This window comes from Bos taurus, chromosome 10 (assembly GCF_002263795.3).
Source record: "Bos taurus isolate L1 Dominette 01449 registration number 42190680 breed Hereford chromosome 10, ARS-UCD2.0, whole genome shotgun sequence".
In the NCBI taxonomy this organism is placed as follows: domain Eukaryota; kingdom Metazoa; phylum Chordata; class Mammalia; order Artiodactyla; family Bovidae; genus Bos; species Bos taurus.
The window spans coordinates 37,387,391-37,402,684 of NC_037337.1; the positions used below are offsets into that span (position 1 = coordinate 37,387,391).

Consider the following 15,294-nt stretch of genomic DNA (forward strand, 5'->3'; position numbering starts at 1 on the left):
GGGCGCCTGGGCTGCATGGCAGTGTGGAATGATGGCTGCTCTTGGGAAGACTGGGGGAGAGAAGAGTTTTATTTAATTTTTCTATTAAATCAAGTTGCAACAACTGAGACCATGTGGCTAGAGCCTGTGCTCCACAAGAGAAGCCACCACAGTGAGAAGCCCACGCACCACAACTAGAGAAAAGCCGAGCACAGCAATGAAGACCCAGTGCACCCAAAATTAAAATAAAATTTAAAAAAATTGTTATAGGTGGAGAGCTGGGAACTTGAGGAGGGAGCCTCCTTGTCCTCCCCAGGACCCTATGCCCTCACCCTCTCGGAACTGATGACACATGTCCTTATCCCTTGTGTGGTCCTTACTTATCCCCAGCTCCATGACATCACCAGCATTGTTTTAGAAGCTAAGTCACTTTTTAACTTCTCACATCTGTTGACAACATACAAAAGCATAAACTATGTTTTCACGTTTTCCCCTGAACCCAAATCTAACTTTCTAGGAAGCAGAAGCTGTTCACGGACCGCGGTGTATCAGGTAGGTGCTCGGCTGATGCTGGCTGCCCTTCTTTCCTCTCCATCAGTGCTTCATGAAAACCATCTGAGCTTCAAACAGCACGTATCAGCAAGGGCTGGTTCTCCGCTGGCCACTGACACACTTCATAACAGCAGAGGGACACCCCATCATGAGAAAGGAGGGACCCCTGAAGGCGGGAAGGCTGGCATGGCTTTCTCACGCCTCTGGCAGCACATGTGGGAAGCCCAGACAGGGATGAGGGCAGGAGTTATGCATAGATTGCAGCATCATAAATGAAAGCCAATGAGTTGACAGCATTCACCCACATGGCCAGTTTATTCCAGGTTCAAATAATACAATGACTTTATAAACCTTGTTTTACATTGATGAATCCAAGGCAGGGCTGCCTTCACCTTACAATACACACACAGGTATTTTGATAAACACAGGTCTTCTGGCTCACTCTGATAATTTGAAGAGAATCTGTCTTGGGAGATAGAAAGAAAAGATGGCAGAGTGGAGGCAGCTGGCTGCTCTGATGGAGGAGACAGTGGGGTCCTCAGTCAGCATTTTCTGGAGGGGACCAGGTCCAGTTTATCAAGGGCTCAGGGGAGGTGATGGACTCATGCTTTCTGGCTTATGAGAGAGTACAGCTAAATTCATTCCTCTCAGACTTCAATATGCATCTAAGTATCACCTAGAGGCAGGGGAGAGGAGGTGAAGAATCTTCTTAAATGTAGATTCTGAGTCAGTATGGCTGGGGTGTGGCCTGAGTCTCTGCATTTCTAATCAGTTTCCCTTGAGTTTCAAGGATATAAATCAGAGGATGATTTTGGTAAACTTTTGGCACCTGTCACCACGCATCTCCTAACATCCAAAGGACTGCTTAGGGAGCACAGTGGCCGTGTCTTCCAGATGTGCTGGGCTTCGTGAGGGCCACATGCCTTTCTGGTCACATGTCCCATCGCCCTGGCTTCTCAATGGCTCAGGTTACACATTTCTTCAGTTAAGTTCCTGGCCTGATTGGAGACCGGATACTTTGAGATTTTGTGTCCCAGGGCTTTGACAGTGATTCATCTGGAAACCAACTCGACGGATGAGTGTTTTCCTTAGGGTTAACCTGGTCCTTTCTGGGTTGATCCTTTCCAGTTTTGTTATCTGAGTGTCTCTTCAAGAGCTGGGATACACTGGCCATGGTGCTTACATAATAAATAAGAGGAATGCAACTCAGAAATAAATAATCCCATCTGGGAACCAGACAGGAGGTGGTAAGAGGATAGGGATATGCTCAGGGAGCAGGCTGGTCAGCGAGTGGCCACCACACTCACCTGATGCCTGATGTACCTGCCCAGACCTTGCTGAGCTGTATCCCAGATCCTTGTTCGGTGGACTTGAGCTACAGACGTGGACTTTGCCTGCCATAACACTGGAGCTGGTTGCTCAGCAAGGCTGCCCAGGCCAGATCACAGGGTGAATCATCAGTCCTGGGGCTCTGAGTAGCTGCAGAGGGGCTGTCGAAACCCCATCAGTTTTTCGTGTTTGTTGCTGAACAGACCAGAATGCCTCTAGTGCACCACCTAGATCTTCAAGCATTACACTTCCTATTAATATGAGGCTTCATAAAAATAAGTCACAAAATACAATTGTCTATGAAAATCACAAGAATACAATTGCCTTAACTTAAAAAAAAACATTTTTTCCAGAGAACCCAGAATGCTTCTCAAGTCCTCTGGTGCATTCCCCAAGCAGAGTGGAGTAGTGAGGGGAGGGTTTTGAGTTCCTCCTGTGAGTTCGAGATTACTGGGGAACCAGCCTCTTATATAAAGTCAGGTCATGCTGTTATTATCCATTCTTTAGGCGTATGTGGGCGCCTGTGGCTTTTGGAACCCCTTCCCTGCAAGGAAGGTTTTAAAAAATTCCAGTGGATATAAGGCCCCCATACATCCCTTTATTATGTTCCTTTATCTCTGTCTCTCTCAATTCTCCTTTTTAATGTTAATTTTTTTTGATAGAAAGCCCAGGCCAGCCACGCTAGAGAGCAGAGCTGGCTGTGCGGCTGGTCAGCCCTGGTGGGTTCTATACCTCTGATGCTAGAAGCAGACACAGGATCGGTGAGGTGCCCTGGGACCTTAGGGAGGACACTGGCTCTTCTGGCGTTTCCTCTCTACTGCCAGTCGCAAGGCCTGAAGGAGCTTGTCCTTGTTATTCAGGATGTTATACTCAGAAAGCTTCACCAGCTTGTCGAAGGCAGCCTCAGTGTATGTCAGCTCCTTGGTGGCGTAGGGAGTTTTGGGACCGTAGATGTCAACCTGGCCCTGCTCCAACTCCTCGGGGCTTCGTTCCACACCTGGAGGAGCAGAAGGACTCACTGTAGCCCTTTATGTGTGAACTTGTAATGGCTTGTTTCTGGCTCTCCCTGTGAGGCCCACCCCAGCACATTCACAGGAAAACAGGCACATGTTGCACACTCACACGCACATGCGCACATGCATCTCCCAGTCCCCCGGGGCAGGGACACAGCTTGGCTATCTCAGGATCGCCATGGTACTAGCACAGATCCAGCCTGTGAATGACTGAAAGAGTGGAATTGGATATCGCTGGGGCCTGGGGCCTGGGGCCTGGGGCCTGGGGGCTTGTTGTTTCTCACCAAAGCCAAGGTTGGTTCAGACTGGAGCTAAGCCAGGCTCCCCCTGTTAGTGCTCTTGGAAGACCACACACATCAAAGAGCTCGCTGTCCAAGGTCAGGGGCGGGTGGGACCTGAGCTCACCGCAGCTTACCTGGGGCCTTGTAATTTTGGAAGGTGTCGCAGATGAGTGGGAAAAAGGTCACGATGGGGGTGTCGGGCTCCTGGGAGTTCTCCAGCAGGTAGCACTCCTTGAGGCTATCCTCCTCCTTCTGCAGCTCGTATTTGAGGAAGGGGATGTTCTGCACGGCACAGTACTCACAGGTTTGCTTCATGGGCTAGAACATCACAGGAGGACATTGTGTGAGTTTCAGGAGGGGTGAGGGTGGACCAGAAACACAGAGTTCTTAGCTCCAGCTTCCTGATTTCCCCAGCTAACAACTCAGGTCTCCCACTGCTTTGCCTATCTGTGCTATTTTTAGGACAAAGCTGGGTCAGGATGAAGAGCCTGAGGCAGGATGAAGAGCCTGAGGCAGTAGGTTGGTGTGTGTCCAGCCATAAGCTCCTGCCCCAAGTAAAATGGACAGAAGCCTTTTGATGATGCTTCACCCAACACAGACCTGGAACTGTGGGTGCCCCCAGAGAGGGTGACAGCCATGGCTGGCCAGGCTCCTGTGGGACATGCATGGGATTTGAAACTGACGAAGTGCCACAGGGCCAGAGAGAACTCTTAAAGGGCATCTTTGTAAACATGATGTAACAAGAACGGCAGACTTTAACTCAGAGCAGTATCCCTTTCATTCTACTCCCTGTTCTGTGTTCACCAGCTGCACGATCTTAAGCAAGCCACTGACCCTCTCTGTGTCACCTCCGTCTCCTATAACATGGGAAGAACAGCAGTTACCATCTACCTCCAAGAGCTGGCACAAGGATCAAGTAAGCTTTGTTTACAAACTTCAGTTATTATCACTGGTGTCATCCTTGTCGTCTGTCTTCATGCCCCTTTCCTTGGCCTCAGGATAGGACTGTATTACGACAGACCAAAACCCAGTGTCTTTCCCTTGAAAATCCAGACATTTTCAAAAGGAAATAAATTTTAAAAAAGTCTCTGGTCCTAACCCTTTGGTGTAAGTACATGGAGGCTCATACTCTGGAGTTGGAGGAATTGTGTGATCCTTTTGAAACTAGAACATTACAAACTCCTAGGATGGTACAATACTTTAGAATTGACTGGGCTGTATTAAGGTTATTTTTTTAAACTCTTTTTTCTCTTTGCAGCTGGAAGAATTTCCAAATATGGGAAATGCTTTAATGTAAGAATAAAATTGGAATTAGCTCGGGGAATCTAGTAAACCTGGGTCCCATCACATGAGGGCCCGTGGGCTGCCCCCTGAGGTTTGGTTGTCTAGCCTGCATCATAACCTCCACCTAACCCCCCGCATAGGGGCTTGAGTGACTCTGATGCTAAGTGTAGGAGCCTGTGGGGAGTGGGGTGGGAGCCTTTCTCTGCTGCACTCACCTTTGTCTGGGACCCAGCACAGTAATTAAGGTGGATAATGAGGTCAACTTTTCTCTCAGGCCTGAGGAGGGGCGCGTAGCTGGAGTTGACAAAGAATGCGGTGTCCAGCAGGCACAGGTGTTTCACAGATCCTGTCAGCTGGTTTGGGAAGCCGTCCAGCACCGTGTCTGAAAGTCAGGCTTCCAGTTATCCTCACTCCTCACCTCCTGATCTCAGCCGGTGGTCAAAGGCACCTGGTGCCCTGCCCGGAGCTCCTCTACTTCAGCCTGGCCTCCCACCCTCCCCTCCACTAGGGTGCCCGGTGAGTCCCAGTGCTCCTGCTGGGTGGCGTGAGGAAGAACAGCCTAATCTATGGAGTTTTAGCAAAAAAAAAAAAAGCTATGGTTTTTCCAGTAGTCATGTATGGATGTGAGAGTTGGACCATAAAGAAAGCTGAGTGCCGAAGAATTGATGCTTTTGAACTGTGGTGATGGAGAAAACTCTTGAGAGGCCCTTGGACTGCAAAGATATCAAACCAGTCCATCCTAAAGAAAATCAACCCTGAATATTCCTCAGAAGGACTGATGCTGAAGCTGAAGCTCCAATACTTTGGCCACCTAATGCAAAGAACTGACTCACTGGAAAAGACCCTGATGCTGGGAAAGATTGAAGGCAGGAGGAGAAGGAGATGACAGAGGATGAGATGGTTAGATGGCATCAACAACTCAATGGACATGAGTTTGAGCAGGCTCTGGGAGTTGGTGACAGACAGGGAAGCCTGGCGTGCTGCAATCCATGGGATTGCAAAGAGTTGGACACAACTGAGTGACTGAACTGAACTGAAACGGTTTAGCAAGTCTTTTACGGAATATGCACAGAAAGCCCACAAAGCCTCAGCCACAGAGCTTGTGGGGAGCAGGGGCTTAAGAGGAGCCTATAAATGAGTACAGACTGTGGACCAGGAGCCAGCTGCCCTTCTTGCCCCAGATAGGACAAAGATTATTAGGGCAGGCTCAAGCAGCCATATGCAGACCATGGCCAAGTAAAATACCAAAGATGGTGGAATATCAACCTTAGAGCCTTGGCAGGGTGGGATGGGGCCTGGAGTGGAAGCTGCCAGACCACAGTTTAAGATCCAGCTAGCTCTGCACTCACCATTAGGAGGATCTTGCACTGGGCCATCCCCGCCCAACTCTGGGGGCCACACCCACAAAAGGGGCCCCCAGAACACAGCTGTAGAAAGTCAGAACCCACACACTCCCCACCTGTAAAACGGGGCCAATTTCTACCTGCTGGGGTTCTTATACAGATGCTATCTAGAGATATAGCATAGATTCAATTAATTAAATAGGCCACTACTCCACTCACTGGTCAAAGCTTCACCAAATTCAGAATACACCATGGGGAGAGCCTGCCACTTGGCCGGATGAACATGGGCAGACGTTTTCTCATCCTTTCTCCCTGGCAGCCTCTACACCCACTTCTCCTTCCTCCAAACAGAGGCAGCAGGTAGGGATACCTTTCCACATGGAGAACTGGCTGTTCTGGAGGTAATCGGTGTGCAGCTGCAGCCCCAGCAGGAAATTGTGGAACTTGGAGACAAAGGCCCTGTGGGTGAGGATGTCGCGGAAAGTGTTGGACAGCCAGGATGCTGGCGTCACCACCGTGGTGTCCAGGACATTGGCATCACATTTGGGGATTTCAGGCAGGAGTGGCTCATCTTCTGCAGGGTGGTAGGGGGAGATGGAGGTCACAGGGCTGGGGTCCCCAGGCTGCCCAGGTGAAGCATTGCCCGAGTGCCCCGCACCCAGAGGTCCATCTGTAAGTGCAGTGCACACCTTTCTTGCCTAGTTCTCAAGGCTTTCGCATTAGAGCTAGGAGGACCCAGGGGAGAGACATGCAACAGGAGTAAGGTAGTGGAGAGGGAGCCAGGGTGATTGGCAAGGAGGCGTTCCCAAGAGGACAGAGTCCAGAAGGGCAGCCTTTAGCAGCATTCATATATCCCCACCCTCTTCAGCTTTCCCGGGTGTCGTGTAGCTCTGCCAAGCCTACTGCATGGCGCGTCCCCCTACCCCCTGCCCCAGCCAGGCCAGAGCTAGCACAAGTGTGTCCACCTAGAGTCACCTGCCTCTCCAGGCAGGGTAGCCTCTCTAGCCCTAGCTGCCTGATGATGAAACATGAGGCAGGTGGTCTGTGCTCAGTTTGTGACCTACCTCCCCACCCCTATGTCTCCCAATCAAGAGAAGAGGCCAGTAGGTCACCCACCAATATCATGCACTCTATCCCTTGTCCACTTGTGAAAAAACTCCTCCGAGGTATGGGATAGGTTCCAGGCGTCAAGCAGGTTCAGGGAGAAGATGCTACTCCACAAACCTAGAGGCAGGACCAACCATGAGCAGCTCTGTCCAAGAACCTCCAGGCCCACCCCAATATTGGCCTTGATGACCCTCTAAGTCAGGATGCTCAGGGAGAGGGACAGGCTTTGACTTCCCTCTCCTTGTGGAGTAGCTCGACATAAGTGACTCAGCTCTTTTCTACTCTCCTCTTGGAACTGGGAGAGGGCAGTTGGGGCTTCCCAGGTGGTCCAGTGGGTAAAGAATCCACCTGCCAACTCAGGAGATGTGGACTAGGTCCTTGGGTTGGAAAGATCCCCCGGAAGAGGGCATAGCAACCCACTCCAGTATTCTTGCCTGGAGAATCCCCATGGACAGAGGAGCCTGGCGGGCTATAGTCCATGGGGTCGCAAAGAGTCAGCCATGACTGAACAACTGAACCGAACTGATAAGGTTGTTTTTACTCTTAAGCTCAAGTTACAGATGAGAAAACTGAAGCTCAGGAAGGTTAGGTAAATTGACCAACTTTGAGCAGCTAACAAATGAGAAACCAGAGTCCATGCCCCAGTGTCTTACCTACAGACCTCTGAGCCACATACCAGATAGCAAAGGTGTTCAGAGAAAGGAGAGGCTGCTGGGGGCTGTGGGCCTCAGGGCGGACTTCCCTTAAAAAACAGGGCTTAAGTGGGACTTTCCAAGAGGGCTGGATTTGGGGTAGACGGAAGGGAGAGGAAGGCAGACAACCAGCCTAAGTAAGGGTGTAACTGATTGTTGAAGCTGTTGAGAGGGGTCTATTTTTTGCAGTCTCCCTTTGATGGGTATAGTTCGGGCTCTGAAGGGGATGACTCTATGAGTGGACGTCACAGTCAGGCCCCTGCACTCAACGGGCCAGCCTTCTGGAGGACCTGGGAGCATAGTGAAACTGGGCCAGGCTTCCCCAGAGACTCTGTCTTCACCCTAAGGTCCCCTCTGGCCTCTTAGAGCCCAGGGGCAGAGTCAACCCCTGGAAACAGGCATGTTGCTGCCTGGAGATGGAGACTGAGGAAAGGGGCAGAAGTTCCAGAAACTTCCATCTCAGCCTGCCACTCCCAGTCTGGTTCTGAACAGACACCAGGGAGACAACGGAGACAAAGACATTGGGAGAGTCCCCTTTGGTCCCCAGTGACCCGGGGACCCTGTTAGGTCCTTCTGGACCCAAAGGGTCACAGGCAGATCAGAACAGTCTGGGAGGCTAGTCTCAGGTTAGGTCAGGAGCCTCTCTTGGGATGAGGGGATGCTGACAGATGCCAGGAGGGTCACATGCCCAAGGAATAACCCACACTAGCCCCCGCACCTGGGACAAGATCCTGGGGGGAACAGAGAGTGTTTATTTGTCAGTCCTCTAATCAAGGCGGAGCCTGTTCAGCATGGAGCTGGGTTCCCAGGGGCCTCCCCCAGCCAAGAGTCACCTAGCATGTAGCACATCCGCGACTCTGGGATTCTCTTCATCAGCCGCCCCATGAAGAACTCGGAGCCGAAGAGCTCTGTGGGGATGAAGGCTCCATACTTCTGCATGCCCACCTCGTAGGGGGAGAACTCGAACCACTCTGCACACGAAGAAGGGCAGATGTCAGCCTCCTGCCCGGACGGCCTCGCCCACCGTGCCTCAAGGAGCCTGGGACCGGGAGGCCGCAGTCCTCCTGCAGGACACAAGGGGGAGCCCGTGGCCAGCTTCTGAGGGCCCGCAAGACAGTTTTGCCACCTGCACAGGCTCATTTGCTCTTCAAAATGGGATAAACCAGGACCAAAAACGGACCCGGAAGCTGGGCAGGTCTCTAGAGTCCTTCCATCCGGCAGCTTAAGAAATATCTAGGATTCTTTCTCTTGACGACTTTTATTTCCTCTGTCTCATCAAATCTCTGCTCAGGGAAACCCCAGTACTCTGCCACCCATCCCCTACATGCATCTGAGCAGAAGCAGGGAGCAAAGTGGACTTCTTCAGCTGTCAGCACAGTATTTTGGTGCGGAGGTTGGCAAAGGTGTGGTGGAGAGGTGTGTGCTGTGGGTACTGAGTGCCTTTGCCTGCTGAGAAGGGACCCCTTCGTAAAATTGCTAGTCACCAGTGTTACCTCTGAAATCCTGGTTGCTTACATCATCCTTGACATTGATGGTGAGGTAGATGGGCAGGGGGTTCTGGCCATGGCACAAAGCAGCACGCTGATCTGACAGTTTGCATTCATTTCTCTGTGGGGAAAAATAATGGTTAAGGGGAAGAAGCAGACAAGCTGCCTGAAAGCAGTGCAAAATAGAGAACAGTCTGGACCTCTGGCAGCCCATTTCCGGCTCCTGAGCCCACCAGGCTTCTGCGGAGGTCTCAGCTGATACCAGCCAAACCTGCTCTGAAAATGCATCCGGAGAATGCTCACTTGTCCTTGGGCTGGTCACCACCTCAGACACACAGACCCGGTGGTACTGGGTCTGCAGTTTAGGTCTGACCCTCAGAGTCCCAGGGTTCTCCTCATGTCTCAGGGGCCACAGAATGAGAAGGTAGGGGTAGAAGGGGCCACCACTGCCCCCCTTCATCCTCATCATCTTCCACCCCACTCAAACTAGACCAGCTGTATTAAAAATAAGAAATCTGCTTTGCATGTTGGGATCTCAAATTTGTTTGAGAAGAATAAAGACTTTTCTTTTTTAAAAAACAAAAGGCTTGGAAACTGGGCACCAGATGGCAGTCAAGTTCCAAGTCCCCAAAGCACAGTGCAGTCTAATCACAGTGGGTGTCCTGCAGATCCTCCTAGACCATAGGCCACCTCCCACAGTGAATCAGCCTGTGTAGACAAGGCCAGGCTCTAACCCCAGACCAAGCAGCTGCCTGTTGGCTGACATCCATGGTTGTCCAAGTGTGTGAAGACCACGGAACCTTTATGGGATGGTAAACACACGTGTGGGTCAAACAACTGTTGTTCAATCATTCAGATCCCATGGACTGCAGCATGCAAGGCTTCCCTGTCCTTCACTATCTCCCAGAGTTTGTTCAAACTCATGTCCATTGAGTCGGTAATGCCATCCAACCATCTCATCCTCTGTCACCCCCTTCTACTCCTGCCTTCAATTTTTCCTAGCATCAGGGTCTTTTCCAATGAGTCAGCTCTTTGCATCAGGTGGCCAAAGTATTGGAACTTCAGCTTCAGCCTCAGTCCTTCCAATGAATATTCAGAGTTGATTGGAGGGACTGATGAAAGCCTCCTTTGAAAGGCCAACAGGATGCCTATCACAACTGGGCCCAGAGATGCAGGTACCATGGAGCTGACCATCCTGGAAGGAGAAGACATTGCGGACTCAGGGAAGAGCCCAGTCCACATTCACTATCAAGGGGTCCTGAGGGAAAGAGGCCCCTGCCTTGGCCAGAGTGGAAGAGCAGAGGCCTCCTTCCTTCAGCCCTAGACTTGCTTTCCCGGAAACCTCGGCTCCTTCCCACACCAAACCGGACATGGATGATGGACGATGCTCAGACTTCTAATGTTAAAGGCCTTGGCACATTCCTCCTCATCACATGGGACAGTAACCACTGTTAGAAATACTAACTACCACTTATTGACGAAATCCCCATTCAAGGAATAGCACAGAGCAGAGCCAGAATTCAAACCCTGTCCTGCTGGAAACCAAAAGCCAACACCCTCAGCCTCTGCCTGCCCTTTTCCATCATGGGGATAGAGTAGATGGTGGGTTATCAAAAGTGGCAGGGATCCACTGAAAGCTGTGAGGGCCCCAGTCTGAATCCCACTGCCTAGCACAGTTCCTGGCATGCAGGAGGTTCTTAATTTTGTTGAAAGAATGAATGAGGGAGTGAATGAATGTTGAAGATGAGCTTTGGGCCGTCCTTGGTTGCTCAAATTTTGTGTTTTATGGAAGAAGGGGTCTACTAGAAAATAATTTGCTGTCCCTCTTCCTTCTGGCAAGTTCTTATTGAATTCAGAACTCTTCAGACACCTTCGGGAATGGGGCAGACAGTCAGTCCTAGGCCTGGATAGAAATTAGGTGGGAAGCCCTATTTTGGTGTCAAGCAACAGCCAAAGTTAGATCCTTCCTGGGGCCCATGCCGTCAGAAGTGTCCAGGTGTTAGCTGAGCTCACTGCAATGTCTGGGTCCACAGCATCCCATGGGCATCCCACTGCCCCACCATGGCGGACATGGCTCTCACAGCAACTGGGTCCCAGTCCAAGTAGGTTCTCTTCATGAGCACATACTGCTCAGATCATTGGATAGCAGAGCTGGAAGGAACCTCCCTGAGCTCATCCTCTGTGTGGTGGCCATGAGAAGGGGCCCAGGCCATGACAGAGGGATCTTGAGTCACGCCCATTCTGTGGGGGGCGGGTTGCCAGACTCCTCTGACAGCCAGCTTGGCTGGAGGACTGTCCGAGGGTCCACATAGTGGACTAGGATGCTTCCACCCAGCCTTTCTTCCCTCTCTCTTCCACTTGGGGTCAGGCTTGTATCACAGTCTGACAGCTCCCTCCCCATTTTCTCTCATAGGTTCTCAGAGGAAAAGCTGCCTCTCTGCAGGGTTGCACCAAAGCCACCCCCAGTGGAGGGCCTCAGTCATATTTAAAAGGATGTGGGAAGACAATCCCACCGTCTGGCTCCATCGTGCGTTCTGATGTCTCAAGCTTCTTACAGTCCAAGGATGCATCTGCACGCAAGTCTAACTCCCTCACGGTGCGACGTATCTCCCGATGCCCTCATGAAGGCAGAAGGCTGGGCATCAGCCCCGAGCAGGTTGGGCCCCAAGGGAAACTGAGCACCTACCTCATCCCCCAGACAGGCCTCAATCAGCAGGCCCCAGAAGTCTGTGAAGGTGACCTTGTAGCCTTCCTGCCTGCGCTGCTGGAGCTCCTCCTCGAATTTGAGGAGCTGGTCTGGGAACAGGGCAGGCATCTTATCCTTGACCACGTGCCTCCGTGCCTCGAGGATGGCACGCTCCAGGTTTTTGGAGGACCAGTCAGGGTCACGGTACAAGGTAGCCATGGTCCTGGAGAGAGAGACAGGCATGGCTGATAGAGCTGAGCCAGGCCTGGTCTGATGGACCCTGGGCTCTGGCAGGAAAGAAGGTGGGCAGGTCATGGGAAGCCCTCACCTGCCAGGAGAGGAGCCTGAAGGAAAGGGGATGAGGCCTGGCAGTGAAGGGGAGAAGAGTCTCACTCTGTGTCACAACTGCTGCTATTTCTTGACTGCCTGTCATGTGCCAGGTGAAGAACATTATTTAACAGTGAGGATTCTGGGCCCAGGTCTGCCTGGGTTCAAAACTAGACTCTGCCACTCACCAGCTGCGTGATCTGGGCAAGTCACCTACTTGCTCCTCACCTTAGTTTCCCCATCTGTGGACTGGGGAGAATGATGGTAACTGTACCTACCTCACGGCATTACTGTGATGATGACATGAATTAATATAAAATGGTGAGGACAGTACCTGGCCTAAAGTTAGTGGTGGGCCATAGAGTGGTGGGGCCAACATTTGGCCCTGGGTTTGTGTGTGCTAAGTCGCTTCAGTTGTGTCTGACTCTGCGGCCCTGTGAACTATAGCCCACCAGGCTCCTCTGTCCATGGGATTCTCCAGGCAAGAATACTGGAATAGGTTGCCATGCCTTCCTCCAGGGGATCTTCCCAACCCAGGGGTCAAACCCGTGTCTCTTACATCTCCTGCATTGACAGACCAGTTCTTTACCACTAGCACAACTGACCCCAGGCTTGGCAGATTCCAAGTTCTAGACTCTTTCTACTCTGTCACATTAATTTTTACAATTATGATGCCAGCTAAAGATTCATTACTTTGCCAACAAAGGTCCATCTAGTCAAGGCTATGGTTTTTCCAGTGGCCATGTATGGATGTGAGAGTTGGACTGTGAAGGAAGCTGAGCGCCAAAGAATTGATGCTTTTGAACTGTGGTGTTGGAGAAGACTCTTGAGAGTCCCTTGGACTGCAAGGAGATCCAACCAGTCCATTCTGAAGGAGATCAGCCCTGGGATTTCTTTGGAAGGAATGATGCTAAAGCTGAAACACCAGTACTTTGGCCACCTCATGCGAAGAGTTGACTCATTGAAAAAGACTCTGATGCTGGGAGGGATTGGGAGCAGGAGGAGAAGGGGACGACAGAGGATGAGATGGCTGGATGGCATCACTGACTCAATGGACATGAGTTTGAGTGAACTCCGGGAGTTGGTGATGGACAGGGAGGCCTGGTGTGCTGCGATTCATGGGGTCACAAAGAGTTGGACACGACTGAGCGACTGAACTGAACTGAAAGATTCATTTCCCCTTTTTCTTCTTAACTTCTCTGTGGGCAGTCGGGAGGAGTAGAACAAAGATGGAGATCCCCAGCCCTGGGTCTTTGCCTCTGTCTGCCTTTGCTTAACCTGGACACAGTTTCTTCAGTCTAGGTCAGGATCGCCAGGGATCGCCCTCCCCACGGGGATCTGGCCTTCAGCTGCCCAACTGTCTGAGCCGCGGCCTCTGGCTTCAGGAGAGTTCTTCAACAAAAAAGCACTCTGCTCTCCATTAGTTTCACGTGGTTACTTTTATACTTTTAAAAAGCTTTCAAAGATGTTACAAAGGATTGATTTTGATTTTTAAAAACTCCTTCCCAGCGCTTTCCCAGGCCAGGAGACACCCCACCCCCACCCTAGCACAGCCTGGGTTCCTTCCGGTTTCCTGCCTGATCCAGAGATAGGCCAGGAGGAGGTAGACACCCCTCTACCCCGATGCAAGCAGGTCTGTCTCCTTAGCCCACTTCCCATGGGCAGCAGTTTATCAGTGAGGATTGAGAATGTAGGCCCTGGACTCAACCTGGGTTGAAATCCCAGCTCCACCACTCATTAGCTGAGTGACCTTGGACCAATCCCTTCTTTTCTCCAGCTGTAAAATGAGCATAATGACAACATCTTCCTCATAGTCTTGTTAGGAAGAAATGAGAGGGTCCATGGGAAACAGTCTCCCCGGGACTCGGTACAGAGGCAACGCCAGTAATTGTCAGCTATCCTCTGTCCCCTCTGGGCTGAAGCCTCAGGGCCTCTGGTGTGCCAGGAACCCTTGGCTTTCCTCACATCTGTCCACTCAAATGAAAGCTACCCAGAGTCCTCCAGGATGAGGAGCACAGGTTGGGGCCTGGAAGGTTCTGGGGCTTACTAGTTCCCACAGAATAAGACTCAGCCCTGGCCGAGAGGCTCTGGGCTGTCACGAGGCCTGGGTCATCCTAGACCAGGGCTGCATCATGACTTTGGTGGGCCCCTTCCACCATAAAAAATAGTAAAAAAAAAAAAAATTATCTTTTATGACTGTTGTGTAAAGACAAATATAGTAATATTATTTATTAAAACATTTTCTTCAACCTAGAAGTTCTTTCCATTTTTCCTGATCTTAAAAGAAATTCAAACATTTTTGTGCCCCCCCACCCCCGCCCCAGCATCTGTGGAGAAGCCGTCCTCACACTGGCCTCTCCTGTGGCAGAGCTGAGGGCTCACACTCCCCGTTCACCAGCAAGAGTGAGGAGCCGGGAGCCCGAGGCGGCCCACAGGGCAGAGGGAGCGCACGGGGCGGGCTGGGCTGTTATGTGGGCAGCCAGGGCAGCGGGGCCAGCTCCTCCCACCCCAGGAGACTTGGCACGGTCGGTCTGAGAGAGGACAGCTGCCTCTCCCCGGCAGGATGGGGTCGGTGGAAGCAGTGGCTCACTCCTGGTTGGCCACCACACTGCTGGGCCCCTGCCGTAGTAAACGGAAGTCACGGCCAACACACGTCCTTTGTGTACCCAGTCCTGGGAGAGCATCTCGCAACAACCCCATGAGGTCAGTGCTGTTACTATCCCCACTTTACAGCTACAGAAAATGAGACTCGGAGAAGTTAAGCTGTATGCCCAAGGTCACACAGCTGTGAGTGGTGACAGGTGTCACGAGTCACTCTATCTTGGGGCAGAGGAGCTTCACCAGAAACCCCCCTCCTGGCCAACCTGTTGCCTGCTTGCTCTGGGCTTCACCAGACACGTCCCCGGCTCCTTACCAGGTGGCCCCAGACAGGCCGGTGATATAGCTGGCACAGTTCAGGATGTTCAGCTTCTGCAGCGCCAGCAAGTGGCCGTACATGGCGGTCATAGATCTTGTTCCACCCCCAGTGGCCATGATGGCTATCAGCGGGACCTGGGGGCACATGGAGCGGGCTGTCGGGATGAGGCTGGACAGCAGAAGATTTGGAATGACAGGAGCTTAGAAAGAACAGTGGAGGAGGAGAAGAGAGCTACAGAGAGCAGGGGCGGGGGGAATTGAGCAACCTGAAAACTGCTTTTCACACAGTGTCAGGCCA

The 15,294-nt window shown here is 51.7% G+C and overlaps 1 protein-coding gene across 2 annotated transcripts in view; it reads right to left on the bottom strand.

Moving 5' to 3' along the window:
- Positions 1 to 818: 818 nt before the first annotated feature.
- The window catches only part of PLA2G4E (phospholipase A2 group IVE), an 80,748-nt gene continuing 66,272 nt past the window's right edge, over positions 819 to 15,294 (bottom strand). For both annotated transcript variants that reach the window (XM_024998182.2, XM_059890709.1), the window contains exons 12-20: positions 14,995 to 15,131; positions 11,754 to 11,976; positions 9,074 to 9,188; positions 8,414 to 8,551; positions 6,898 to 7,005; positions 6,152 to 6,355; positions 4,654 to 4,820; positions 3,289 to 3,472; positions 819 to 2,857 (exon numbers count right to left, since the gene is read on the bottom strand). In XM_024998182.2, coding sequence (XP_024853950.1) covers positions 2,640 to 2,857; positions 3,289 to 3,472; positions 4,654 to 4,820; positions 6,152 to 6,355; positions 6,898 to 7,005; positions 8,414 to 8,551; positions 9,074 to 9,188; positions 11,754 to 11,976; positions 14,995 to 15,131 — 1,494 coding nt within the window. In that variant the 3' untranslated portion in view covers positions 819 to 2,639. The remainder of the gene's footprint in view (positions 2,858 to 3,288; positions 3,473 to 4,653; positions 4,821 to 6,151; positions 6,356 to 6,897; positions 7,006 to 8,413; positions 8,552 to 9,073; positions 9,189 to 11,753; positions 11,977 to 14,994; positions 15,132 to 15,294) is intronic.